The following is a 26,894-nucleotide window of genomic DNA, read 5'->3' on the forward strand; positions in this document are numbered from 1 at the left end:
ATGTTAAGTTTGAAAGTTAGAATGGTAACTGTTGCGATATGTTAAATAAATATGAACTTTTTCGTGCAAATACTTTTTTATTTTTATAAAGAACTTTTTTACGCCGGCCATTCAGACAGTTTTTACTATAATAAAAGCAATGTCCATCTATCTGAAGCCACGCTAAAAGCATTAGAAAAACATTGCCTCACTCGAGAATTGAACTCTAGTGCTCCAATATACTGCACAGCGCCCTAACTATTACACCACTAGACCGCCTTGCCACCTCAATTATGCACATAGTGATCACTCATTATGATCTCTCACAGCACACGGGGCTTGATTAGTACTAGTACTAATTATTATTAGTACTAGTACTGTAGTATCTGTATTATCTGTACTGCACTTAATTCCATTACATTCCCACTTCTCCAGAAGAACCCCTACAGGCCACTAGACCTTATAGCAGACACGAACACCCACTACAGGCCACTAGACCTTATAGCAGACACTAACACCCACTACAGGCCACTAGACCTTATAGCAGACACTAACACCCACTACAGGCCACTAGACCTTATAGCAGACACTAACACCCACTACAGGCCACTAGACCTTATAGCAGACACTAACACCCACTACAGGCCACTAGACCTTATAGCAGACACTAACACCCACTACAGGCCACTAGACCTTATTGCAGACACTAACACCCACTACAGGCCACTAGACCTTATAGCAGACACTAACACCCACTACAGGCCACTAGACCTTATAGCAGACACTAACACCCACTACAGGCCACTAGACCTTATAGCAGACACTAACACCCACTACAGGCCACTAGACCTTATTGCAGACACTAACACCCACTACAGGCCACTAGACCTTATAGCAGACACTAACACCCACTACAGGCCACTAGACCTTATAGCAGACACTAACACCCACTACAGGCCACTAGACCTTATAGCAGACACTAACACCCACTACAGGCCATTAGACCTTATAGCAGACACGAACACCCACTACAGGCCACTAGACCTTATAGCAGACACGAACACCCACTACAGGCCACTAGACCTTATAGTAGACACGAACACCCACTACAGGCCACTAGACCTTATAGCAGACACTAACACCCACTACAGGCCATTAGACCTTATAGCAGACACGAACACCCACTACAGGCCACTAGACCTTATAGCAGACATGACCACCTTGCCAAGCCTCATTATAAAACAGAGTTATGCAAAAAGAGCTTTTCCCTCGAATACTCATAATCTTACTTTACTATTCTTTAATTTTTGCCTTATGACTTAATTTGATTTAAAAGGCGTTGACTGGTAGTTCCTATCTTTTCAGGAAGAACAGGAATCAAAGCAGCAAGTGATGAAGATGTCAATTGATATTTCGAGACATCTACAAAGAAACAAGACACACCAACAAACGATAGATAAACTAACAAATACTCAGGCAATTAGCGCACCTGCTCATTGAGCTCCGGTCTCTCCAAAGGCTTAAAGGCCAGGAAGGGATTGTGAGTAAGCAATACTGGCCTCCGATCCTTCAGATACATATCAAACCAGAATCCTTTGAAAAAGATGAGAAACATATTTTGCGTAAAGGCAAGTGACCAGTTTAACATCTCCTAGATCTCAACTCCTAAATAAAAATAAAATGTGCAACTTGGCTAATAGACAATCCTAGCGGCAAGCACTGGATGGCAGTTGCTCACCTGTGATGTAACTCGTATGACTGTTTTCTTTGTCAAACTTTACCAGAATTTCTTGCAGATCTGCAATATAGGTTAAAACAATAAAAACAAAATATAGCAACAAAAACTGATGCAAACATATTTGTTAGATCTTGAGAACAAAGGGCCCACAACTTCCAAGTACAGTTGAACACTTTGAACTTTGCCTTAATAACACACCATTGTTATGAAAAACAATGATGTCAAACTTCAGCATCACACAGATGGATCATAAACGCTTATTCATAGATTAATCCCATGTTTATTCATAGATACATTCCTAATACCTATTTATATTCGCACCACACAACCAATACATAAATACCCCAACGTGCAATCATAATTTTATAGTGCCATTGACAGCCAGAAACAAGTGTAAAAGAAAATTTTTCCTGTCTTTAGCATTCTACATGATAATATTTAATGTATTATTAATGTGCAGTATAAAAAGTTCTCTTTACGCATAGATAAAATTCCCTGCTTTAAAACGATACTGAAAAAAAACAAGTCAAATCCTATAGCGTCAATTAAAATTCAAAAACAAGGAAACATCACACCTTTTCCAACACCTGATTGAAACTCATCAACACGATTTTTTGTCTGTGCAAATACATCCGGTGAAAGCAATGCTTTTTGGCTCTCTAGGTATCTACTGCATGTGTCTTCCAGCTTTGGTATGGGTAGCCTCGGCAGGCTTTGCTGGAAATGATCCGTAGGAATGACACTTCTTTGCAGGTAGTCGCTGCAAATTCACAGAAACAATAAAGGCACATATGTAGGTAATAAACTAGGAGACAAGTCCAGTTTTAACTCGTATCATTTAAAACCAAGCTAGGGTGAGCAACAATTGAATGGTCAAAATAAAGACACGACATATATCTTTGTTAGCTTGAATCACACAACTTTTTTATTTTCCAACATTTTCCAACTTTGCTGCAATGTAAAATACAAAAACATGCCGTAAATTTGAAGCAAAATATTTGAAGTCACATTTGTTCGAACTAACTAACTAAAACAGCACATTTAAATTGCAAGTTGTTTTTTGCTACGCCATTCCGAAATGGTAATAAGCGCAATTCCAAGGCATTTACTGCTTAAATATAACTTAAATGTTTATACTATGAATTCAACAGAAGACTGGTTAAAGTGAACAATCATATTAATATTAAAGAAGTCTGAAATTGAAGTACTAACCGTATAAGCGTTCAAAACTAGACAATCATTGCATACAATCAAGTGATTATGAGTAGAAAGAACGAGACAACCTGAATAACTTTATGTTTAGCACGTTTAAGAATTATCTTTGTTAATGTACGTAGCTTTAAGAGATGGGAGTATCAAGTACATACATGTAGCAATAACTTCTATAAACAGACTTTTCTGCAAGAAACAACCATCATATGTTAGGCCTAATCAAAGAGATAACACGCTGCCTACCTCCTGTAACGACCACCACCAATGCGATGAAGCAACTGCACTCGCAGCTTCTAAAACAAGATAACACTTTTCCAAAATATTTGTACAAAATATATTCTCACAAATTTATGTAATTTTCTAGTGAAGCATTACAAGATTGTATTATGGTCTCAATGTTTCAATTGAATATAATTTTTTTTTAAACAAGCATCCTACACTAATGGTACGTGAAATCCTTGCTAAGTCATCTGTGATGACCACAAAAGCTGACTTCCTAGGACAGCTATATTAACTACTGGTGCTGACTTGCTAAAGCAGCTACACTAACCAACTGTGCCCATGAGAAAGCATTCGTAAAGAGAAAATGTAAACCTTGCTCAAACCATGGCAAGCTTTATCAGCTTATCTAGTGAGTAAGAATGCATAGGTGATTCTTCTATTGCAGTATGTGTTAAAACAAGTTTCATGGTAATCTTCAGTAATACCATATTAAGGAAATGGATTAAACCAATCATAGTACATAAGTATATGACACTGCAATATACTGCATCAAATTTACTTCCTTATATACCATAAAACCTCTATTTGATCGCCACCTTTGATAAAATGCCACTATAGGGAAAAGGTTGAAAAATACAGCGCCATGGCATTCAAATAAAGGTTTTATGGTAACATCAGTAAAATTGAATGTCAACCTTCTGCCGCTCATGCAGTGCTAGCCGTTACAGTAGACGCTCCTAGAATGTAAATAATCCGTTACAAGAACGTTTACGTTATAGAGAATTTATGTTATACAAACAGTAAAATACATGTAAATTTATCCGTCCAAAGCCAAGGTTAAAGGTTAAAAGGTTAAGATAAAAGACTCAGGATGACATTCAGCTTAGTAGCTGAATGTCATCCTGACAGTGACCTCTGTCACTGACACTCTAACACTTGTGCCAATTGACCAGTTGATAATATATGTAGGCTAATAGATATACTCCTATAAGGCATTTACTTTGTAATGTGGCATGATAAAAATGATACCCAACCAAATTTGATGAATTTCCCCCGACTTGACATTTTAGTTGTATAAAATGTTTTATGTAACACAAAAAAAAGCTTTACATAAATTCTTTACTTTAGGAGGAATTTATGCTATAGGTGATTTATGATATAGGAGCATCTACTGTATTTGAATAAAAATTGGAGTAATTTTTATTAGTAATAATGATAGAAAGAGTAATTTTTGTCTCCTTCATACTTGACTAAAGACTTAGGACTAGGCTCCTATGGGAACTATCGGTTCACTTACAGAGGGTATTAATAATACTTACCAACAGCTCCCCAACAGAGACACACCTAGTCAGCATACTGGCACCTAATCCCAGCTAAGTACCTACAAAAGACCAGTGACATGAAAGCTATGCTATGCTGCAATTTGAAACAGAGACACACCTAGTCAGCATACTGGCACCTAATCCCAGCTAAGTACCTACAAAAGAGCAGTGACATGAAAGCTATACTATGCTGCAATTTGAAACAGAGACACACCTAGTCAGCATACTGGCACCTAATCCCAGCTAAGTACCTACAAAAGACCAGTGACATGAAAGCTATACTATGCTGCAATTTGAAACAGAGACACACCTAGTCAGCATACTGGCACCTAATCCCAGCTAAGTACCTACAAAAGAGCAGTGACATGAAAGCTATACTATGCTGCAATTTGAAACAGAGACACACCTAGTCAGCATACTGGCACCTAATCCCAGCTAAGTACCTACAAAAGAGCAGTGACATGAAAGCTATACTATGCTGCAATTTGAAACAGAGACACACCTAGTCAGCATACTGGCACCTAATCCCAGCTAAGTACCTACAAAAGACCAGTGACATGAAAGCTATGCTATGCTGCAATTTGAAACAGAGACACACCTAGTCAGCATACTGGCACCTAATCCCAGCTAAGTACCTACAAAAGACCAGTGACATGAAAGCTATGCTATGCTGCAATTTGAAACAGAGACACACCTAGTCAGCATACTGGCACCTAATCCCAGCTAAGTACCTACAAAAGACCAGTGACATGAAAGCTATGCTATGCTGCAATTTGAAACAGAGACACACCTAGTCAGCATACTGGCACCTAATCCCAGCTAAGTACCTACAAAAGACCAGTGACATGAAAGCTATGCTATGCTGCAATTTGAAACAGAGACACACCTAGTCAGCATACTGGCACCTAATCCCAGCTAAGTACCTACAAAAGAGCAGTGACATGAAAGCTATACTATGCTGCAATTTGAAACAGAGACACACCTAGTCAGCATACTGGCACCTAATCCCAGCTAAGTACCTACAAAAGACCAGTGACATGAAAGCTATGCTATGCTGCAATTTGAAACAGAGACACACCTAGTCAGCATACTGGCACCTAATCCCAGCTAAGTACCTACAAAAGACCAGTGACATGAAAGCTATGCTATGCTGCAATTTGAAACAGAGACACACCTAGTCAGCATACTGGCACCTAATCCCAGCTAAGTACCTACAAAAGACCAGTGACATGAAAGCTATGCTATGCTGCAATTTGAAACAGAGACACACCTAGTCAGCATACTGGCACCTAATCCCAGCTAAGTACCTACAAAAGAGCAGTGACATGAAAGCTATACTATGCTGCAATTTGAAACAGAGACACACCTAGTCAGCATACTGGCACCTAATCCCAGCTAAGTACCTACAAAAGAGCAGTGACATGAAAGCTATACTATGCTGCAATTTGAAACAGAGACACACCTAGTCAGCATACTGGCACCTAATCCCAGCTAAGTACCTACAAAAGACCAGTGACATGAAAGCTATACTATGCTGCAATTTGAAACAGAGACACACCTAGTCAGCATACTGGCACCTAATCCCAGCTAAGTACCTACAAAAGAGCAGTGACATGAAAGCTATACTATGCTGCAATTTGAAACAGAGACACACCTAGTCAGCATACTGGCACCTAACCCCAGCTAAGTACCTACAAAAGACCAGTGACATGAAAGCTATGCTATGCTGCAATTTGAAACAGAGACACACCTAGTCAGCATACTGGCACCTAATCCCAGCTAAGTACCTACAAAAGACCAGTGACATGAAAGCTATGCTATGCTGCAATTTGAAACAGAGACACACCTAGTCAGCATACTGGCACCTAATCCCAGCTAAGTACCTACAAAAGACCAGTGACATGAAAGCTATGCTATGCTGCAATTTGAAACAGAGACACACCTAGTCAGCATACTGGCACCTAATCCCAGCTAAGTACCTACAAAAGAGCAGTGACATGAAAGCTATACTATGCTGCAATTTGAAACAGAGACACACCTAGTCAGCATACTGGCACCTAATCCCAGCTAAGTACCTACAAAAGACCAGTGACATGAAAGCTATGCTATGCTGCAATTTGAAACAGAGACACACCTAGTCAGCATACTGGCACCTAATCCCAGCTAAGTACCTACAAAAGAGCAGTGACATGAAAGCTATACTATGCTGCAATTTGAAACAGAGACACACCTAGTCAGCATACTGGCACCTAATCCCAGCTAAGTACCTACAAAAGAGCAGTGACATGAAAGCTATACTATGCTGCAATTTGAAACAGAGACACACCTAGTCAGCATACTGGCACCTAATCCCAGCTAAGTACCTACAAAAGAGCAGTGACATGAAAGCTATACTATGCTGCAATTTGAAACAGAGACACACCTAGTCAGCATACTGGCACCTAATCCCAGCTAAGTACCTACAAAAGACCAGTGACATGAAAGCTATGCTATGCTGCAATTTGAAACAGAGACACACCTAGTCAGCATACTGGCACCTAATCCCAGCTAAGTACCTACAAAAGAGCAGTGACATGAAAGCTATACTATGCTGCAATTTGAAACAGAGACACACCTAGTCAGCATACTGGCACCTAATCCCAGCTAAGTACCTACAAAAGAGCAGTGACATGAAAGCTATACTATGCTGCAATTTGAAACAGAGACACACCTAGTCAGCATACTGGCACCTAATCCCAGCTAAGTACCTACAAAAGAGCAGTGACATGAAAGCTATACTATGCTGCAATTTGAAACAGAGACACACCTAGTCAGCATACTGGCACCTAATCCCAGCTAAGTACCTACAAAAGAGCAGTGACATGAAAGCTATACTATGCTGCAATTTGAAACAGAGACACACCTAGTCAGCATACTGGCACCTAATCCCAGCTAAGTACCTACAAAAGAGCAGTGACATGAAAGCTATACTATGCTGCAATTTGAAACAGAGACACACCTAGTCAGCATACTGGCACCTAATCCCAGCTAAGTACCTACAAAAGAGCAGTGACATGAAAGCTATACTATGCTGCAATTTGAAATCTTCAACTGTTCGGTACAAGAATATCCGACTAGCATTCATTAACAACAACATGTTAGTAATCTACCATCAATTGAAAGCCTGACACAGACTAATTTATATAAATGCATTTGGGATATTTTTAAGCTAAGTACATTCAGCGAAATTCATTTGTTTTAGGATGTAATTTAATTTTTTACTTAAAACTGATCACCTTCTCTATGCTTTTTATAGTATTGTGGAGGACCGGGACATACATGTATATCAATTACTGCACTTATATATCCTCACTAGCACTTGCCCGAACCTCCCGAACTTCCTTTATGTTATGTAATCGCATTCTTGAACTGCCTTTTTGTTATATAATCATACGATTATCCTGTACTAATCTTATTATATCTTGTACATCCTTTGTGCTATAAATAGATTGATGGGCGGAGCTAGACCATAGGCCCTGGCTATATAAGCCAGCGCAGTAAGTAGGCAAGGTGTGCTTGATACCACTCATACTTGTGAACACTTGTGTTGAAGCTATCATTAATAAAACTATTACATACTCGTACGAACTGATTCTATTGACGCCTGCCTGGTTGGCTCACCGATTGCACAAGCAGGCTCATTGTAACCATCAGACGGAACTGCCAGGGTGACTCTAGAAGGCTAGGAGGCGATCCACGGCTTTGTCTAGACTCGATCGGGTGTGCCATGGCACAAGAGATCCAGTCCTAAGACCAGCCACTAGTGGATCCGGACTAGCCTGAGATAGAGATCCAGAAGGCAGGCCGAGGGTTTGGTTTCGGAGCAGGCCTGACTACTAGGTTCTTGTCTTGGACTGACTTGACCGCCACAGGCAAGTCAATCAGGCCTCGGACAAGGCCGGCCAGTAGCTCAGGTTGCGTCTCCCTTGTTAGGAAGTAAAGCTGACTCAGCTACCGGGGTCAGATCCTTTACAGTATTATGGAGTTGGTTCCAAAAAATGGCCTGTTGGAAATCTACCCTACGATGGCCTGCATGGGAAGAAGACTGTGGGGAATTTAGACAGAAATTTGAGAATCGAGTTTGATATATTGTGCGAGGGATGTAATTACAATAAAATTCATGATGGGCCAGAGGTATCATGCGGTACAAATATAGTAAACTGATAGGTAGTATGAATGATGATTTGAAAAGAGGTTTAGTATGGGTGAGGCGGGGTTTTTTGTGAATGGTCCTTATCATGCGCTTTTGAAGTATTATTAAGTCCATAAGATAGAATTAACCATAGAATTGTATAATAAAAGCAGAGATTTGTGGGGTAAATATTCAGATGTGCGGTAGAGTAAGCCTGATAAGGGTCTAAGTTGTTTCAGTAAACATTCGATGTGTTTTTTCCAAGTGAGATTAGAATCAATGAAAATACCTAAAAATTTAGTGTGATCTATCTGACAAATTGGTTTGTTGAAAATGAAAAAGGGATGAGTGTTACCTAAATGAACTTTATTTTGGGGGTTTTTAGTAACATGAAATTAGTCTTATTAACATTTAGGGTGAGTTTGATGGAAGTGCACCATTTTTAATAGCAAGAAGTTCGTTGTTTAAACAATCTATTTGCTCGTTGATGTTACAGGATTCGAAAAAGAGATTAGTGTCATCTGCATAGAGCAAAGGTGTGAAAAGGTTGGTGACATGTGTTAAATCATTTATGTAAATTAAAAAAGAGTTGGACCAAGGATGGAACCTTGAGGCACACTACATGTTAAATCTAGTATAGAAGATAAATTGTTACCAATAACAGTGTATTGTTTACATTTGGTTAGACAGCTTTTGATCCAGTTTATGGTGGTCTTTCAGGAAAATGTCAGATATATTTTTAATAACAGTTCATGATAGTCCTTCAACAAAGTTTCACACATTCGTTTTTGATAACAGTTCATGATAGTCTTTCAGCAAAGTGTCATTTTTAATAATGAAACCTTTGAATTCGTGTGAGCAAACAGAAATGATAGGAAGAAACGTTCAAATTAAAGGCCATGCTAGGGACTATTAGAGGTAAATAATATTAAATAATACATTAAGCTGCTGAGCACAGCAGCAAATATTTATCCTACTTTTAAGTCAATAACCAGATAAGCAAAAGACTGGAATAAAATTAGTTATTTTTATAATAAATGTGCCAGTTGTGGTAAGATATTGCCAACAATGTAATAATAATAACAAATATATCCATTGTGTTTCTTTGTTTTGTAGATTGGATCTGTGTAACATACATTAGTGCATTAACGTGTCTAAAGCTGTCCCACAAACTGTGCTTTTTTAATATGTTGCATAATAAAAGATTTTTTGACTGCTGAAAACAGCAGTCACCAAAAAACTTTAACTGCTACAGGTGACTTCTTGTATGCATTCGACACTGCATGAAGTAATAATAGCTATTTTACGTAAGTTTGTTGTAATGAAATTAAACTTGACATAATTTTAATCTATAATGAAATACCTACATGTAAGTCTAAAAAAAAGAGCTTCTACATGTATGTAACGGATTACAAAGACTTTCCATTTAGAAAAAGTACTATGCAAGCCACTTCTACTCTCGATTAATATCTATGGGCCAGAGTTAAATAGAGACAAATAATTCTGTTGTGACATCTAACGTACATTGACGAATTTTAGAGTTACTATCACAAAATCTGTTCTTACAATACCAACTCTTAAAATATTGTAGAATGCTTCTGGCTACAACTGTTATTAGTACCGTGCAGCTGATGATGCAGCAGAATACTAGTCCATCATTCAATCTTACATGGCAATCTAAAATGGTACAATCTTTAACAATTATAAAAAGCTCGTTTGTTTCTGATTTAATAGGCTCTGCAAAAAAAAAATTATGAAACTTGCCAGAAACTTGATGATTTTTTCACAAAAAGTCACAAATATAGATGCTACCGCAAATCAAAAATTACAAAAGTTAAAAGCCATCAAAAAGCTTCAATGTCTCAACTTGTCTACCAATGTGACTAGTGTGACATTGACCACTTGTCAATATCTACCAGCCAAAGCCTCCAATGCTAAAACCTTCAACTTGGAAAAGCAGTGCAAATGACTGAAGCCCTACAGCTTGTTCTCCAAAGAGTTCTCCATGTACATTATAGCACATTAGCGATAACATGAGTGATTGATTCGGGACTGGGATGGCCTCATCTCAACGGGTAAAGTGGCCTACAAAAACTAAAATCGATACGCTATTTTTGGTGTAGTTTGATGAGTCCCACGAATTCTACGGCACTGTATTCTATGGTGTACTACTGAGTAAGTGTCTATTACTGAAAATATTGGATTTCTTTCTGTGTTTGAAAGATTCATTGGACGGCATCAGCTTTTTGTGTATTTTGCTCTTGACCTGTGTTCTATGACAAAAAATCTTAGTAATATCTTTAGACAGCGAACCACTTGACTGGTAGGCTTATTTTTCGACACAACCCCAAAAGATATGCAAAAGTGGCTGCTCTATTACACCGGACGTTTAGGATGTAAATGATAAAAAAGAATGTGTTACAATTGGTAGTTTACAAGTCAAAACCGAACTAAGCGTGGCAACCATTGTTTCTTACTGTTTCTAACAAGAATGATTGTAAACTATCACTGATTAACTTGAGCAATATTGTAACTAAGCAAGGCAAATGAAAACCCTCGAAATAGTAATAACTAATACATCATACGCAAAAAAACGATGATGATAATAATAAGTATTATTAATGACAATTTCAATCAAATTATTTGCTACGTGCATTATTTAAATTGAACCGAACCCAAATGTATCGTTCCAAAATTGTATTAAAACGTATGGCAACGAGAGATGAACAATACTGCGTCAAAGAGAAAGTGGACTTTGGCCGTTGCGATTTTTCACACTCCAATCACCAACTATTTCTCACGTTCCGTGTACCATAGAGTTACCAACAAAGTTCGAGCGCTGCGTAATTGTATCAGCGTGCGCCGACCAATCATGTCTCTAGATTGGCCATGAACTTTTCCATAGCATTATAGAACATTGTTGGCCATTGTTGCAAACTACTCCAAGTTAAAATAAAGAGTCAAAACTCAAAATTTTGTAATTTATAAGGTCATGGTTTTGCTACTAAATAAGCATTATTGCAACAATTAAAAATGTATGTAACTTCTGAATTTTGCCTTTTTAGTTTTGAAGAGTTGTTTCCTCCTATAAAAAGACGACTCCTTGTGGGATTCTTTAAGACAACATAGACAATACACTATTTGTTTCACTAAAAAACTGAGAGGTTTTAGTACAAGGCTACAAACTATGCTTTTAGGTTTGTAACAATTATCACATTACTACTACACAGATAAATTCTGTTACATATATACAATCTCAAGTTTTAAGGCTTACACTGGTGCTGTATAAATACCCTCTCACAGGGCTGTATTGTCCAAAGAAAAAGTGGTCAGGAGACTGTCAATTAGTAGTTGCCAGAGGGCAGAAGCTCCGACTCGGCTGTGCGGGAAGGGTCTGGGAGAGAAGATGAAGCATCCACCCAGAGAAGGGGGGTTCGGAGGCCCTCCCCCAAGAAAATTTTGAGAATTAAGAGCAATATTAGAGCATTTTAAAGTGTATCTTGTATTATTTAAGGTGGATATTCAGGTACTGCCAAGGTGAGTCATTTCGAGTCTTGCAAAGATAGCTAGCTACAGAGTTACATGGTTTTGAGTTGTAACCATATATATGTATATTTACATTTATATTCATAAATATACATACATGTACATGTGTACATAGAAGATTGATTGTTATAGCTTGACACTTGTCTTTTGAAAACTAAATTTAAGAGCACCTGTTTCAGTTACAAAAATAAGTTTAAATAATATATTACATCCACCAGGGAAAGACAACAAATAGATTACTTGGTCTGCTTAAAACTTACTATGTTTAAATCATGGCCACCTAGGTGTACAATGAGCAACAACCTTGGCCTGCAAACACAAACATACATGTACATGTGTACATAGAAGATTGAGTGTTATAGCCTGACACTTGTCTTTTAAAAAGCTCTTCTTCTGTCAATGTGTCCATGGCAGAAATCTTTCACAACTGATTCTGTATCTATTTCAACATCTTTATATATGTGTAATATTAGAAGATTATTTAGACAGCCTGCCCTATGGTGTTCCTCGTCGATGTTTGGATTTGCTTCAATGCAGAAAAGTATCTCTCACTCACTGCATTGGTGGCAGGCAAAACCAAGACGTACTAGATTAGTGAGCCGCTCCACCTCATCGCTAGAGCGCAACGTTGCGCTGGAGTGCTAGGTAATTAGTTGGTGGAAATTCCAAGTGAATGAGCTTAGACTGAAACTCTTACTAATTAGCCGCCTAAGATCACACAAAATCTGGGGCGACTCAGCTGCCCAGCCGCATCAGGGAATACGGGCCTGTGAATTTTAGTGCCACGTAATGACTTCCACTATGTACACTATGCTGATTTCGCAATTTCCGAGATTTTGACAGAGGAAAGTGCTCCGGATGGTTACGGAGTCTCCTAATAGGACAATACAGTACTGCCCTCTCACCACAAACAGTTATATTTTAAATGTTTCCTTTTTGAAATTCAAACACTTCAGTATGAAGCTCACTCTGCACTCATACACATCAGCATTTATAATTCACATCATCATGTTGAACATAATTTAGTTTTTACATTGTTTGTGCTAGATTAGGAGAGCATATACATGTAGAAGTAATGTGAGCTACAATCACTAGAAAAACGGTTCAAAACATCATCATGTGTAAATCTACTCATATATCTTGCAACACTTTTCAACACTATATGTTAACAGCATTTTTCAGCAAAAACTGACTCATTTACTTTGATATAACAACATGTATGAACGACATTAAAATTTCCACAGTAGTTTTAACTGATAACTATTTTAATTTTGTAACAACTTTTATCATTTTATAGCCATATATATCCTGCCAAAAACTAAAAATAATATTTCAGACATCTGACCACAGAGCTCTAAAATCTTTTGGTAAATCTTAGGTCTGTTTTGGTGTGGCAAGGGTTCTCCAGAATATTCACACAGCATTTGCATTTAGCACATACATGTACATTATATTATGCCCTCTAATTGTCATGAAATGAAATTTAAACAGAATGTCAAAGGATGTGAGCTAAATAAATTACTAATGAAAAATAGTGAGCAGAGATTGATAGCTTCTGTCACTAGGTTGTTTTTTGGGAAGTGTGTCTTCCATATAAACCTTGCAATAATACTGCACGCGGTTCCAAAGAGTGAGCTAAAAATGCATTTTCTATAGCTAAAAACCTCTTCTACAGCTAGCTGCTGATCATCATACTTACCCGGTAAAAAAATGGCTGGGCTACTTTCTAACGATGCCTTTAAGATTAGAGTTGGCAGTCTAGCTAAAATTGCATAACATTCCAATCTTCTCTCCGTGATGACGGATTGAACATTTTGCCAATTAAAGCATTTTGAACAAGGATTTTGATGGGTGATTTAAACTTCTGTCTTTGACATCTACAATGTGTGATGCATCTTGTAGATGTAGATATACATGATAGCCTAAAGAGAGTAGAGAAGAGGAAAACGTGTGCTTTCATTTGTTCAATGCATACAGCGAATATCAAATGCTAAATCATTTTATAACTATGTATCCTTCTATGTATGTAGCATATTACATTTACCTGCGTAGGTAACCGTGAAAAAATATTCAAACTGCTAACTATTTTTTCATCTGTGTTCATATCTGTAAATTATAAATGTAGATCACCCTCAGGACTAGTCCTGTTATACCATTTCTGATCAAATATGGCCCCACTACTCCGCTTGATTCCTTGCTACACCAAAACAGACTTTAGATCTACCTCTCGGCAAGTATTTGTCTGAAATAGTATGTCTGTATGTTTGAACAGCACACTGCGAGACCCAACTGACCTGAAGATGTGTTGATGAACTTCTGATGTGGCTGAATGAGTGTTCATTGGCAAAAACTCGGTAACATCATATACATTCTGAAAGTGCGTTTACATCATGATGGTTTATCTGAGTTGCTTCCCCGCTGACAAAGTCTGTTTGGTGTAAAACAAATAACTGTTACTAAAATGGTTTTGCCCCAGTCGCTAACACAAGATCGGTAAACTGCTGTATAGGCAGTTTGATCATTTGATCATTTTTTTATGGCTGTCCTTAATGAAGCACAACATGGAATAAACCAATCATATTTTGAAATGGTGCCACAAATACAACTGTAATGGTGGTATATTCTGTTCTCCCAAAGGATCAGGTACAAACGGCACTCAAATCAGTAGATTTAATTACAACTAATTACTGAATTGAAATGATATTTTAGTTAGAACTGCACACTTCCAGATCCTTTTACATAAGCTCAAGAGTAGTACACATAAGCTGAGCAATGTCATGGCTCTCTACTGTGTTTATGGTTGTAAGGGGTCAAGATGGAATGGATATTGGTGTTAGACTTTACTGGCTAATAAGGTGACCCATTTTGTACAGTCAGATTTTGAGTTGATTTGGTGTAGTTTTTGCAAAAATGTGTTTCAATTTGTGAACAGCCATTCCAACACCATTTTTTTCGGCGAAAACACAACTCCCACAAATCATCCACATGTAAACGCACCTTGAAACCCTGTTGTCAGATATAACATGTTCAGGGTTTGTCATTGCATGCCTTCACCAACTCCTTTGTTGGTCTACCACAGATTAGGATGTTTTTGCTGTCGACATAGAACTAGTAAATTCTTGTCTTTTTATTGGTAGATTGTCTCATCTTGATTGTAAGACAGCCAATATAATTTTTACAATCTATATAAATCTCTATATTTGTGTGTCCGTTCCTACTTCGGTGTGTTTACCTGTAGCTGTTAACATATTTCTGGAAATAATTATTTGCTACATGCGGGATTTGATCTCGGAACCTCCCGTTTGCCAGGCGATAATCCTTCCAATTAAGCTACTGGAGATACATTGATCTCCGAGGTGATAATTGCCAATATGTTGGTTAAAATAGGTATAGCATTCTGTGTTATGCAGCGTGACTAAAGCTTGCACTCATTGCTCAAATTGGTCTTTAGCAATGCGCCAGGCTAATGGCAAGTGGCAGACAACTACATGTACATTGTCTGCAACTGTTTATAAGCTGTTTTTAATACCTGTGCAATGCTTGGAATTCAGCTAGTTTGTATTTAAATAACATTTTGTGTTAATCATTCTTCCAAAAACTCTTAAAACAGGAAACTTTTTATTTGAAACATGTTTTTTGCACATTTCCTTAAAATTAAGATTCATTGACATGAACAAATATAAATAGTGAATAAGTTTTATTTGTATGCAATTAAAGCTTGCTATATTTCACTTTGACCTCAATATATCATGAGGAATACAAGTATCTGTGTCACGCTCCATATCCTAAACGATAGACTACTATAATCGAAGTAACAATTACAAAAGTTAAAAATTTGAAAAATTAAAATATAAAAGTAATCTGAAAATCTCATTCACAGTGGCTGCATTTACCTCAAACCCAGTTGTCTATAGATGAAACATTTTCATAGAAATGTCTTGGCTGGTGGTTCGAGACATGCGTAATAGCAGTCGAGAAAGGATTCTGAAAGTGGTGTTCTGAGAGTAGTTGTGTGTAGTTCACGCTGTGCACTTCTTGGCCAGCAGATATCATGCATTGTAACTGAGCCGGTTGCTCCTGTACTAGCATATCAACCCTTTGGTTGTATGGATTGCTCTGAAGCAGTTGTCTTCTCCATTCTATTGTTGCATCACACCTCGCATGCGCTTCATAGTCGACACATTCTAAAACCAAATGGATTGATATGAGCTTGATATAACAGTTCTCATGAATAATACTAGGTGAATACCGAAAAAGCTGAAAATATTTACTCAATGAATTTGAGTGACTTAAGCTAGTAACTTAAACTAGTCTAAATCCTTACTATAATAAGAGCTGCAAAATTAGCTTGATGTTACGGGTAACGTCAAACTGGTTAATAGTATTTTCGTAAGTGCCTCAAATTGTATGAGCACAACTTTTAGGAGAGTAATAAGGATGATGTAGTGTAAGGGTTTAGCACACCTGTTTGCACACCATGCACAGGTTCCGAGTTCAAAATCAGTGCAAAACGGATTTTTCATTCCTGAATACTAATCGCTATAACTGGACACACAAATGGCAAATGATAGACAACCACTGAAATTTATATATTTCAATTACAAATCTTTGATTTGAAAAATTTAGAGTACAGCAACAAAAAATGTAACATCAAAAACCGTATGTGACAGAAAGTTGGTCTGCTCAGAATGTTTGTAAAATGCTGCTGAAATTGTGTCAGGGCAAGTGTTGACAGGGTGGAAATGTAAAATGCAAAAAATACATTTGAACACTCTCTCAGAGAGAGTGGAAGGGGAGTGTGTATCTTCAAACAGAATAATACTTTTGTATAAGATAATTATCATCAGAAATCATGGTCTCACTTTGTCTCTGAGCTGAGAGAATTGTTAAGAAAGTAGTTTGCTATATTCCAATTTTATATCTTGTCTAATAGTGTCATGCATTATGGCTAGAAAATATCTCGTCATACTTTCTACTTGGTTTAGTCAAATTAAAATAGCCAATAGTCAGTATGGATGAGGTAAAACTTAGCTAACTTGCTTGCTCTAATCAATAAATCTACTCAAGATACGCGAGTGTCAGCTCCTCTTTTTTATTCGACTCGCCAAAAAAGATATACACTTAACTATAAACATCGGACTGTATTTTGAGCATTTTTGTTTTAATTTAGTATATGGCAGACAGTTTGGAAACAAATATAGTAGGGAGAGAACTACCATGAGTATCAATAACTTGAAACAACCAACACTACAGATAGTGTAGATACGTATGTTTGTGTCTTTCTACAATTGTCTATATCGGAGATTACGTTATGTGTACTGAAATTAACAATATAGATTGCATTACAAACTAGTAAAACTAGTGCCCTGGCAGTCTAGTGCACCACGAGAGATCATCAGATGTAATAACTATACATACAATTATTCAGCAATAGCAGTGAGTGGTTGAGTGGTGTAGTTGTTAAAATGTTGATAAACAAAACTAAAAGCAGAGAGTTCAAATCCTGTACAGCGGAATCTTTTTTTTAAACCAGCAAGCGCGACTTCGAACAAATGGATGGACACATAGATATAGTTTTTGTTATAGTAAAAATTAGAATGTCGGTCCAATGGAGCTGAAAGTGATGAGTTCGAATCCCACACAATGGAATCATTTTCTCAAATCCAAAACATGGCTTCAGATAAATGGACTAACACAGCTTTTATTATAGTAAAGATTGAATCATGCAATAATATGTACCTGGTTGGCTGCATTGTTGAAAAGTTCCTGAAACTTCTTTTTTCTGTCTTTCTAACCTAAAACAAAAATGACAGATGTACAGGTAAAGGTACCTATGCATTTCTCAATTGGTCTCAACATCATCATAAAACATTGGGTGAAGCAATGAAGGTATTGAAAGGCGATTCAAGCTTATCTTTATGTCAGCTGCCTTAAAGTATTTCACTGTTATGCTACTAAATAGCTCTACTGAGCAGGCTATGGAGTTGTCCTATCCTGAGACCAGGAGTAGTTATGAGAGCTGTCCTTGAGACCACAAAGTATGAGGCAGTGTGTTACTGGAAAGCTGGCTGAGTAGCTTAAGTGGGTAAAAGGGAAACGCAAGCAGAAATGCTAGCAAATAAGCTTCGTAAAAGACTGTCGGGTTTTTCATTCTGGAAACAAGTTTAATTAGAGGAAGGAGGCCACCCTACGATTCATAGTTTGCTTTAAAGAAAAGAACCCAGGTTTTTTGCTTACAGTTGAAAAACACCAACACTTAAGCTGGGGTCACTCTAGTATTTCAGGCGCAAGAGATTTTGCATGTTCTACTGAAGAACTGAACCTGAAAGAGAAGAATTGGCTAGAGGTGCAGCTAGCGCCTGCCACGCATGTTCTCAAAATCTACACCACAATAAAACGCAATCTATTTTTCCTTCGGCTATAGAAACTTCATATGACTACAATTTGCTTCTCTCAGCAGTCTGATGCTTTAGGACACTATGGTTACTATGGTTACACATCCCACTGTGGTTAGATACTGGTATGTCTATGTTAAATGATCTGTTGAAAGCAACTCCCTCTTTCATCTGATTTTGTCAAACCATGTAAATCCTTTCTGTCAGGCAGGATTGTGTAAAATGGTCTTAGCTATACTGAACTAGGGCTATAGTAAACTATGAATATAGTGAACTATGGCTACAGGGAACTATGACTATAATGAACCATGGCTATAATGAACTATGGCTACAGTGAACTATGACTATAGTGGACTATGGCTATAATGAACTATGACTGTAGTGAACAATGACAATATGCGAATATCCAAAAGTTTAAATAGTCATCATCTCCCATTGTGTTAAGACCATACTAGGAAGCTAGGGATGTTTGTTACTTTATGTGCGAGTTGATAGGCTGGATAGCCTTCAATTGATCTTCTTTATTTCGATGTCCTTTGGCAGACTTGTTCTCTTGTATTTTGAGAAGCTTTACCTGCAATCACACAGATTTTTTATACTCTAATTGGCTCTCCGTGTTGTTCACTGTAAAGTTTCAAATGATCCAACTGCAAAAAACTATCACGGTATCACAATTGTTAAAGAAAACAAGCTATAAAAAGCAAATAGGCAAAAGGAGAAATTAGAGGAATGCAATCACCAAGAAGAGTATGAAAGAAAAAAACAAAGTAATGGAAAAATTCACAGGCAGGAGGTAGGAAAAGAAGAAGATACAAGAAATATTTTGTTGCTCGCATGCCATATACCATAGAATTAATAATAAAAGAAGAACACTATGTCATTGTACCAGTGCGCGTCGACCAATCCTGTTACTGAGATTGGCCATGAGCTTTTATATAAGCCATCATCGATTTTTGAAACATAACAGATTACATGTACTTCAAATTGAGAGAGAGAGAGTTGAATTTGGAAATTTTGTAGTTTATAAAGTCGTGCTTCCGCCCTTAGATAAGCATAACTCAAAAAATTTAAAGTGACTACAACTTCTGTATTTTGCATTTATAGTTTTTTAAGGAGTTGTTTTCTCTTCAAAAGAAAACTTTTGGTATAAACTATCGTTTTATGTGTTATTTCTTTAAAAACTCCACTTTTTAGTAAAGCCTATGTTTTTAGGAGTGCAACTAAAAAAACTACTACTGTAACAGTACTTCTGCACAAATAAATCTCATGACATATGTACGTAATGAGATAAGAAGAAATGTAAAAAACTTGTATATATACATGTTTTACATATCTTCATATATTTACCTGGATAAATATCCTCCTACATTTATCTAGTTGTATGTGGTGGGAGGGTATCTATACAGCATCATTAAAAGCATTAAACACTTGAGATACGTGCATCTTTTACGTATCTCAAGTTTTTAATGCTTTCAATGGTGCTGTATAGATACCCTTCTATCACATACAACTGGATAAATATAGGAGAATCAAATGATAGAAAATAGTCAACTCTTACCTCATCATTACAATAGGCAGTGACAGCCATGAACTCTGTCTCAGGAAAGGACACTGTCTTATGGTTAACTGAGAACAAGCATACCACATTATGGGGTGCACCAGAATTTTGACAGCAGGGAGACAAAGGGTCAGCAATGACTACGCTGATCTTTGGTCGATACTTTTGCATCGAATGAAGGATTATCTAAAATAAAAATTCGCTGTAGATCAAACATCAGCTAATGTGATATGAACAAATAGCAGACAATCTCTAACAATTATTTGAAAAATATTATCGCTAGCTTCTTTAACAGTGTTCTACTTAATATTCGTTCCCTTAACAGAGATTTTAAACGCTATATATCAAACTATTTGTTTGATTTGATTGACTAACTGCTGTCTTCTTCAGAATTTTTTTAATAATTTTTTTTTACTCTTTTCTGTTTAAAACGAAATTATTGTTAATTAAATTATAAAAAAATAAAGAGACTTTTTTAAAACTCAGCATAGATTGCACTAAATTAAACTCTTTGAGAAAAACAAAATACAAATAAATAAATAAATAAAACTTACCCTTTTTCTATCACAAAATAAAGAACTGTTTTGTAATAGAAATGAAAAGAACCTGTCAACTTCACAGGACTGAGCAAAAGTGAAAATAACTATACACGACAAAAATAAAATAAATAAAATACATTCATTTAGTTTGGCAAAAATATTTACGTTGTATTATTTGCAGTATTTCTGTCAAGCCATAGAAAAACAGCATGGTCATAGTTCTGATAAGAAATTCTCAAATCCTTTGAGTTTATTAAATTAGAAGCAGTGGTCTCTCACCGGCAAGTTTGGTGGGTCTTTATGATCGGGTGAGTTTGTGACTTTGAGTCTTGTAAAAGTTACAGTGTTTTTCATCCAGAATTCACCCGTAGCAGGTTTATCGACGGGTGCATCGTGATGATAGTGCTTTCTTGTAGGGTAAAGCGTGTCAGCTGGGCCAACACTCTTCCAACCTTCTTTACCGTATTTATAAGTAAACTTGAAGTCACTAGCTGGCTCCATCTCCACAAACACATAGTACTTCACTTTTGGATTCATGTTTCTAATATTGACAGCTAGCTTGGGAAACAAGTTCCTGTAAAATGTGGTGAGTAATGATGGTGGTTAGCAAAATCATGCGTAGATGAGGTATTAAGCAGACAACTCCCTGTACATGTTCATAGGTTGCTTTGAGATCATACCTGGCAAGCTTTTTTAGCAAAAAAGAAAGAATTTACATTGATTTTCAAAATGTGACCATTTACTGAAAAACTGATTCATTTGCTTTCATGGTTGGTCTACAAATTAGTTTTTGGATATCTGAAGTATTTCTTCCTGATCGTCACTGGTACAAGCAAATAAGCTCGAGTTGAGAACAACACAAGTTTTTGTCTTTTTCAACTCGAAAAAAAAATGCAAACTATTTGCATCTGTTTACTTGGATCAACAGTTTCCCTTTGAGTAATTTAAAGTTTTTATGATACAATTCAAAGTTGTTTGCAACACAACAACTAAGATTACTAAGCTATCCTTTGGCACTCCAATTTGGCTCCTTCGGCTTAAATATTATTCAAGATTCAGTAGCCACGCAGTCAAGAGCACATGTTATAGTTGCCAAGACATGAAGGCAATATATAATTGTTTCATAAAACATCTTCTCAGCAAATTTAAATATGCATAGCAGAAATAAATCACCTATTTTATTGGTAAAAAAATCAAAAATTGTCTAAACTTTTGCACTAATCATTATTGAGTACACAATTTCATTTTGCACAAAACCAAAGCGTTGTAATTTATAACAAGATGCCTTTGTACTTGATGAATGAGAAATAAATGATGTATGTTTAATTCATTGAAATGAGTGGTCCTCATTGGATAGATTACAATTTCCAATGTAATTTCTTCTATCTAAAATCTTCTCCATTTGAGATTTATTTATGAATACTTACGAATCCGTCGTTAATAAAAGGTGTCTTTTGAATCAATTTTAAATTATCAGAAATGATAACAGTAAGGATGTCAAAGCATTTTATTTTTGTGTTACAATAACAATTGATTTAAATGTCCCAACTTTCATGCAATCACAAAATTCTAGACATGCGGTTAGGTAGTGTGATGGCTAGAATGATTACCAATTTAATAGCTTATAGCTTTAATTAACAACTTATTACACTGACGCTTTAACCAGCTGAGGCAACCAGCGACCTACGAAAGGCTCAGAATAATTTTATCAATCAGAGAATAAAGATTGCTTTGCAAAAAATTGGATTGGATGCAAAAAGTGAAAGGGCAGACAAACAGACGGACGAACAGATAAATGGACGGTGGCCAGGTATTACTATAATAATAGTGGTGTCCATCTGTCCGAAACTGCCTAAAGTTAGGAAAAAAGGTTGTACCACACCAGAATCAAACCCAGGCTAGAAGGCAAGTGCGCTATCATTGCATCACTCGACCACCTTGCTGTATGATGGAATAATTATGCACATAGTTATGACACATGATGATCTCTTATGACGCACGGGACTGCCAGTGCACTAGTAATGATGATAGATATAGCTACCCAGGTAGATGCCCATATAATATCCATATTAACACCAGTACAACAATATTTGGCTAGACTTATTTAAACACATTAAACCAACTGTCTACAGTCATTTAATTTGAATGTTTGTGAAAAAGTCTTACACTTTCTAACTGTCATTTATGCAACTTGAGCATAAGGCACTATTCTACAACTGATAGTCACGCGAAATCACTCGCAAGTTTCAACCAAGCACCTACCGTCCTTTGGGCGTGATGATCATCTCATGACCTATATCATAAAACTGTTCCCAGAGACCTTTGTGATCGCACAGGGTAATGACAACATCCCTGATATCTGGGTGCAGGTATGAGTACGCTGACATCTGATAAGCCGCAAGACACGGAGTCAGAATCTCAGCATGCTCAATGTTTTCTTCTAAACCTATAAAGGCCAAGTTTTACTTTTAGATATTTAAAATTTATGTAAATTTAAATTAAAAAAATATGTAAATTCTTTTCTTTACTATAATAAGAGCCATGTCTACCCATCTGTCTGAGACCACGCTAAAAGTGTTAGGAAAAAAGATTGCATCAAACTAGAATTGAACTCCGATGTTCAAGTTCCTAACCACAGTACACTACAATCTGCACCACTCAACCACCAGATGGAGTAATCATGCACATACAGTATTTATTACACATGATGATCTTTCACGCTGCATGGGACTGCCAGCCGACGGGATGAAAGTTGTCGATGTAAAAAAGATGCGTCTACATAGGAATATTTTCACGTTTACATCACTTAAAAACCCATCTACATGCAGATTTGATTTAGCTATCATGCGAGGGGCAATACAAACACTTTGATGAAATAGCCACAGTGTATAAACTTTTAGTGTACTACAATGACCTTTCTGTCTTGTTACTGAAACATTTAGAAATCTGAAAGCTCCCTTTCCCCAAGTGCTCATAGTCCGAGGAACGCAACAGAGTTTAGATTATGTAAATAACATAATCAATGGTGATTTCGCAAGGGCTGGTGGGAATGACATTGAATAGAAAGCTAAGGACAAAAAGCTAAGTACAAACTCTATCCAAATAAAAGAGCAGTACAAAGCTGAGTGGAGGCCTGTGTTTATTTAATATTTAATTATTGTATGTATGTATGGCTTGTGTCTAACTTTACCATGAGTTAACTTAACACAGGAACATGTTGAAAGCATGGCACCAGAACAAAAGGCAACAAGATCTTTACTGAATAAAGCATTGGGAACCACTGATGTGCTTGCTGTAAAAGATTGTGTAGCATGTGGGAGCTAATACTTGACTAGACACTGGCTGCAGGTGATTTGAGTGGACACTGACTACAGGTGATTTGAGTAGACACTCACTGCAGTTGATATGTATGAACACTGACTACCGGTGATTTGAGTAGACACTGACTGCAGTTGATTTGTGTGAACACTGACTGCAGGTGATTTGTGTGAACACTGACTACAGGTGATTCGAGTAGACACTGATTACAGGTGATTTGAGTAAATGCTGGTTACAGGTGATCAGAGTGGACACTAACTGCAGGTCATTTGAGTAGACACTTACTATAGATTAACAGGGTGGTCACTGGCTGCAGGTAATTTGAGTAGACACTTACTATAGATTAACAGGGTGGTCACTGGCTGCAGGTCATTTGAGTAGACACTTACTATAGATTAACAGTGTGGTCACTGGCTGCAGGTCATTTGAGTAGACACTTACTATAGATTAACAGTGTGGACACTAACTGCAGGTAATTTGAGTAGACACTTACTATAGATTAACAGTGTGGTCACTGGCTGCAGGTAATTTGAGTAGACACTATAGATTAACAGTGTGGTCACTGGCTGCAGGTCATTTGAGTAGACACTTACTATAGATTAACAGTGTGGTCACTGGCTGCAGGTAATTTGCCAATTTTAATTTTATAAATATTGAATAGAACAATTAAAGTAAATGAACCATTGAAAAGTTTTTTTTTGGAAAGATTACAACATTATAAAGTTTGAAATACTTTAATATTGACTAGAACTCATGTATTTCCTTTGTCCACTGCACCACTCAGCCACCCTACTACATTACGGAATAATTATGTACATACTTATTACACATGATGATCTTTCATGGTACACGGGACTGCCACTGTATTAATGTAAAGTTATTTGTGATATATGCCACCCTGATTACTACATATACTGTATACATTACTGTATATTGTTACTTGACCTTTCTGAATAGTGTTTGCCAAGTCTTTGATAAACAATTTCTTTACCAAACCAAATGGGATTTGCATTTGAGTGACTTTTTAAGTTGCTTGCGCTACCGAAGTCGGGATAAAGGTTCAAAACAAAAACCTTTTCAGATAAAGCCAGTTTTTCTGAGTTATAGTTACAATCTACTGTATCAGCTCACTATAGCTCACTATTAGCTCACTATAGCTCACTATTAGCTCACTATAGCTCACTATAGCTCACTATAGCTCACTATAGCTCACTATAGCTCACTATAGCTCACTATAGCTCACTATAGCTCACTATCAACTCACAGCTCACAATAGGAATATTTTTGTACTAGTTTAAACACAAAACCGAATAACTTTTTTAAACATTCTTATAAAGCAGAAATAATATAAACATCTTGTATAAAAAACCCAAAGGAGCAAAATTAATCCAATTATCTAATTCTGGTATAATAATGTAGATAGTTGTTTAAAACATTATACAAAGTATGGTATACTCAAGGAAGGGGCACCACACTCAAGACAATTGTCAGCAACTACACTAAAATCTTCCGTAAAATATAATACTTGTTTTTTAATTTTTTCATGTTGAAAACGATGATGACTTCAACATACATGTAGAGCATTTGCAAAAATATTTAATTTGAAAATAACTGGTATTAGGTTCATAAGTTTGGTTAATGGTTTGGTTGTATTCATTACATATTTTTCTTCATTACTTTAATTCATTTTTAGTATCCCGCTATAATATATAAAGTTTCGTTTTAGGTTTTATTGCTATAAGATGCGAATATAACATTTTCATAATCCGATTCTATTTTTATCATCTATTTCAGTTCAAGCTATCTATTGTGAACAACAAACAAGTTAACTTTTCAACGCAGTTAAAACCCCAACTCTGTGCTGTTCCAGCCTAATCTCAGTCTCACCTTGCTTGTAGTCCTCCTTCTTATCATAGTCTCTGAGGAATTTATCCTCGAATGGCTGATACCACTTGAAAGGGTTTCCCTCAGGCAGAGCTTTCAACCTGTAGTGCACAGAGCTGTAGATAACATTTTAAGAGCACGCTTCCGTATATTACATAATAATTCTTCAAATCGATATCTTGCAAGTATATGGTGAAGTAGGTAATGTTCATGTGAGTAGATGTTGAAGTAGGTATTGTAGAAATATTGCTAGATCAGTGTATAATATTTTTCGAGCAATGTAGATTATTTATAGAACATTTCAGAATATTTCTAAAGTCTTTATTCTACTAGGTCTAAACTGTTTTAAACCCTTGTAGAATATTTCTAGTGTATATAGAATATTTCTAAAACCGTGTAAAATATTGTTAGAGCGTTGTGGAATATTTTAGAGCATTGTAGAATATTTTAAAGCAGTGTAGAATATTTATAAAGAAGTGTTGAATTTTAAGTGAAAAAGAAAAAACACAGAGAATATATAATAATAATAAATATATAATAATATAATAATGTATATAATAAATATAATATAATAAAAAATATATAAGAATCGTTACATTTACAAGTATGTCATGACTATTGTAGTTGTACAGTGTTGATCTTTAACGTCTTCTCACATGTACATGTAATTAATTGAATTTTCATGCATGATTAATACTTAATATTTAATACTTTTGTATTTTTCTTGAGCTGATAAAGAAGTTGCCTATATTACATACCTGTCCAAGAGAGCCATATCTGTCATAAGCTGATGATAGACTGGCAGGTGGAGCAGGTCTCTTGTGAAATATAGGTGCCGATTTTCTTGTTTTGAATAGCAGAGGTGACAATCTTTCATCAGTGGCTTTGTATCTTATCATTGTTGAGTCTGACAGTTCCCTTTCGTACCACATTCAATGGTTGTTTTTAAATTCTCAAGACAAGGTGGTGGGGATCAAGATATGAAAGGGCAAGCTTGGCAAATATGTCAC

General features: G+C 36.5%; 2 protein-coding genes across 2 annotated transcripts in view; both read right to left on the reverse strand.

Annotated features, from left to right (window-relative positions):
* The window catches only part of LOC137392801 (carnitine O-palmitoyltransferase 2, mitochondrial-like), a 29,711-nt gene extending 18,368 nt beyond the window's left edge, over positions 1–11,343 (reverse strand). The window contains exons 1-6 of the mRNA XM_068079130.1: positions 11,320–11,343; positions 4,471–4,532; positions 3,173–3,222; positions 2,293–2,477; positions 1,718–1,777; positions 1,469–1,572 (exon numbers count right to left, since the gene is read on the reverse strand). Of these exons, the coding sequence (XP_067935231.1) occupies positions 1,469–1,572; positions 1,718–1,777; positions 2,293–2,477; positions 3,173–3,222; positions 4,471–4,506 (435 nt within the window). The 5' untranslated portion in view covers positions 4,507–4,532; positions 11,320–11,343. The remainder of the gene's footprint in view (positions 1–1,468; positions 1,573–1,717; positions 1,778–2,292; positions 2,478–3,172; positions 3,223–4,470; positions 4,533–11,319) is intronic.
* Positions 11,344–15,923: 4,580 nt separating this feature from the next.
* Positions 15,924–26,692, reverse strand: LOC137394817 (T-box transcription factor TBX3-like). Its single transcript, XM_068081586.1, has 8 exons — positions 26,643–26,692; positions 25,888–25,985; positions 22,945–23,128; positions 20,962–21,256; positions 20,144–20,329; positions 19,062–19,159; positions 17,930–17,985; positions 15,924–16,374 (listed from the first exon to the last, which is right to left on the reverse strand). Exons 1-8 carry the CDS (start codon positions 26,666–26,668, stop codon positions 16,085–16,087), a joined length of 1,233 nt encoding a protein of 410 aa, XP_067937687.1. The 5' UTR covers positions 26,669–26,692; the 3' UTR covers positions 15,924–16,084.
* Between the last annotated feature and the right edge of the window lie 202 nt (positions 26,693–26,894).

Source organism: Watersipora subatra, chromosome 4 (assembly GCF_963576615.1).
Source record: "Watersipora subatra chromosome 4, tzWatSuba1.1, whole genome shotgun sequence".
Classification (NCBI taxonomy): Eukaryota; Metazoa; Bryozoa; class Gymnolaemata; order Cheilostomatida; family Watersiporidae; genus Watersipora; species Watersipora subatra.

Bases quoted from the DNA above. Each gene is read 5' to 3' on its own strand.
- LOC137394817 (XM_068081586.1), bottom strand. From the start codon at position 26,668: ATGACAGATATGGCTCTCTTGGACAG. The intron at 21,257-22,944 runs GTAGGTGCTTGG...CACATTTTACAG, and splicing joins ATCATCACGCCCAAAGGACG to GAACTTGTTTCCCAAGCTAG. The intron at 20,330-20,961 runs GTGAGAGACCAC...TTTTTATTTTAG, and splicing joins AAGACCCACCAAACTTGCCG to ATAATCCTTCATTCGATGCA.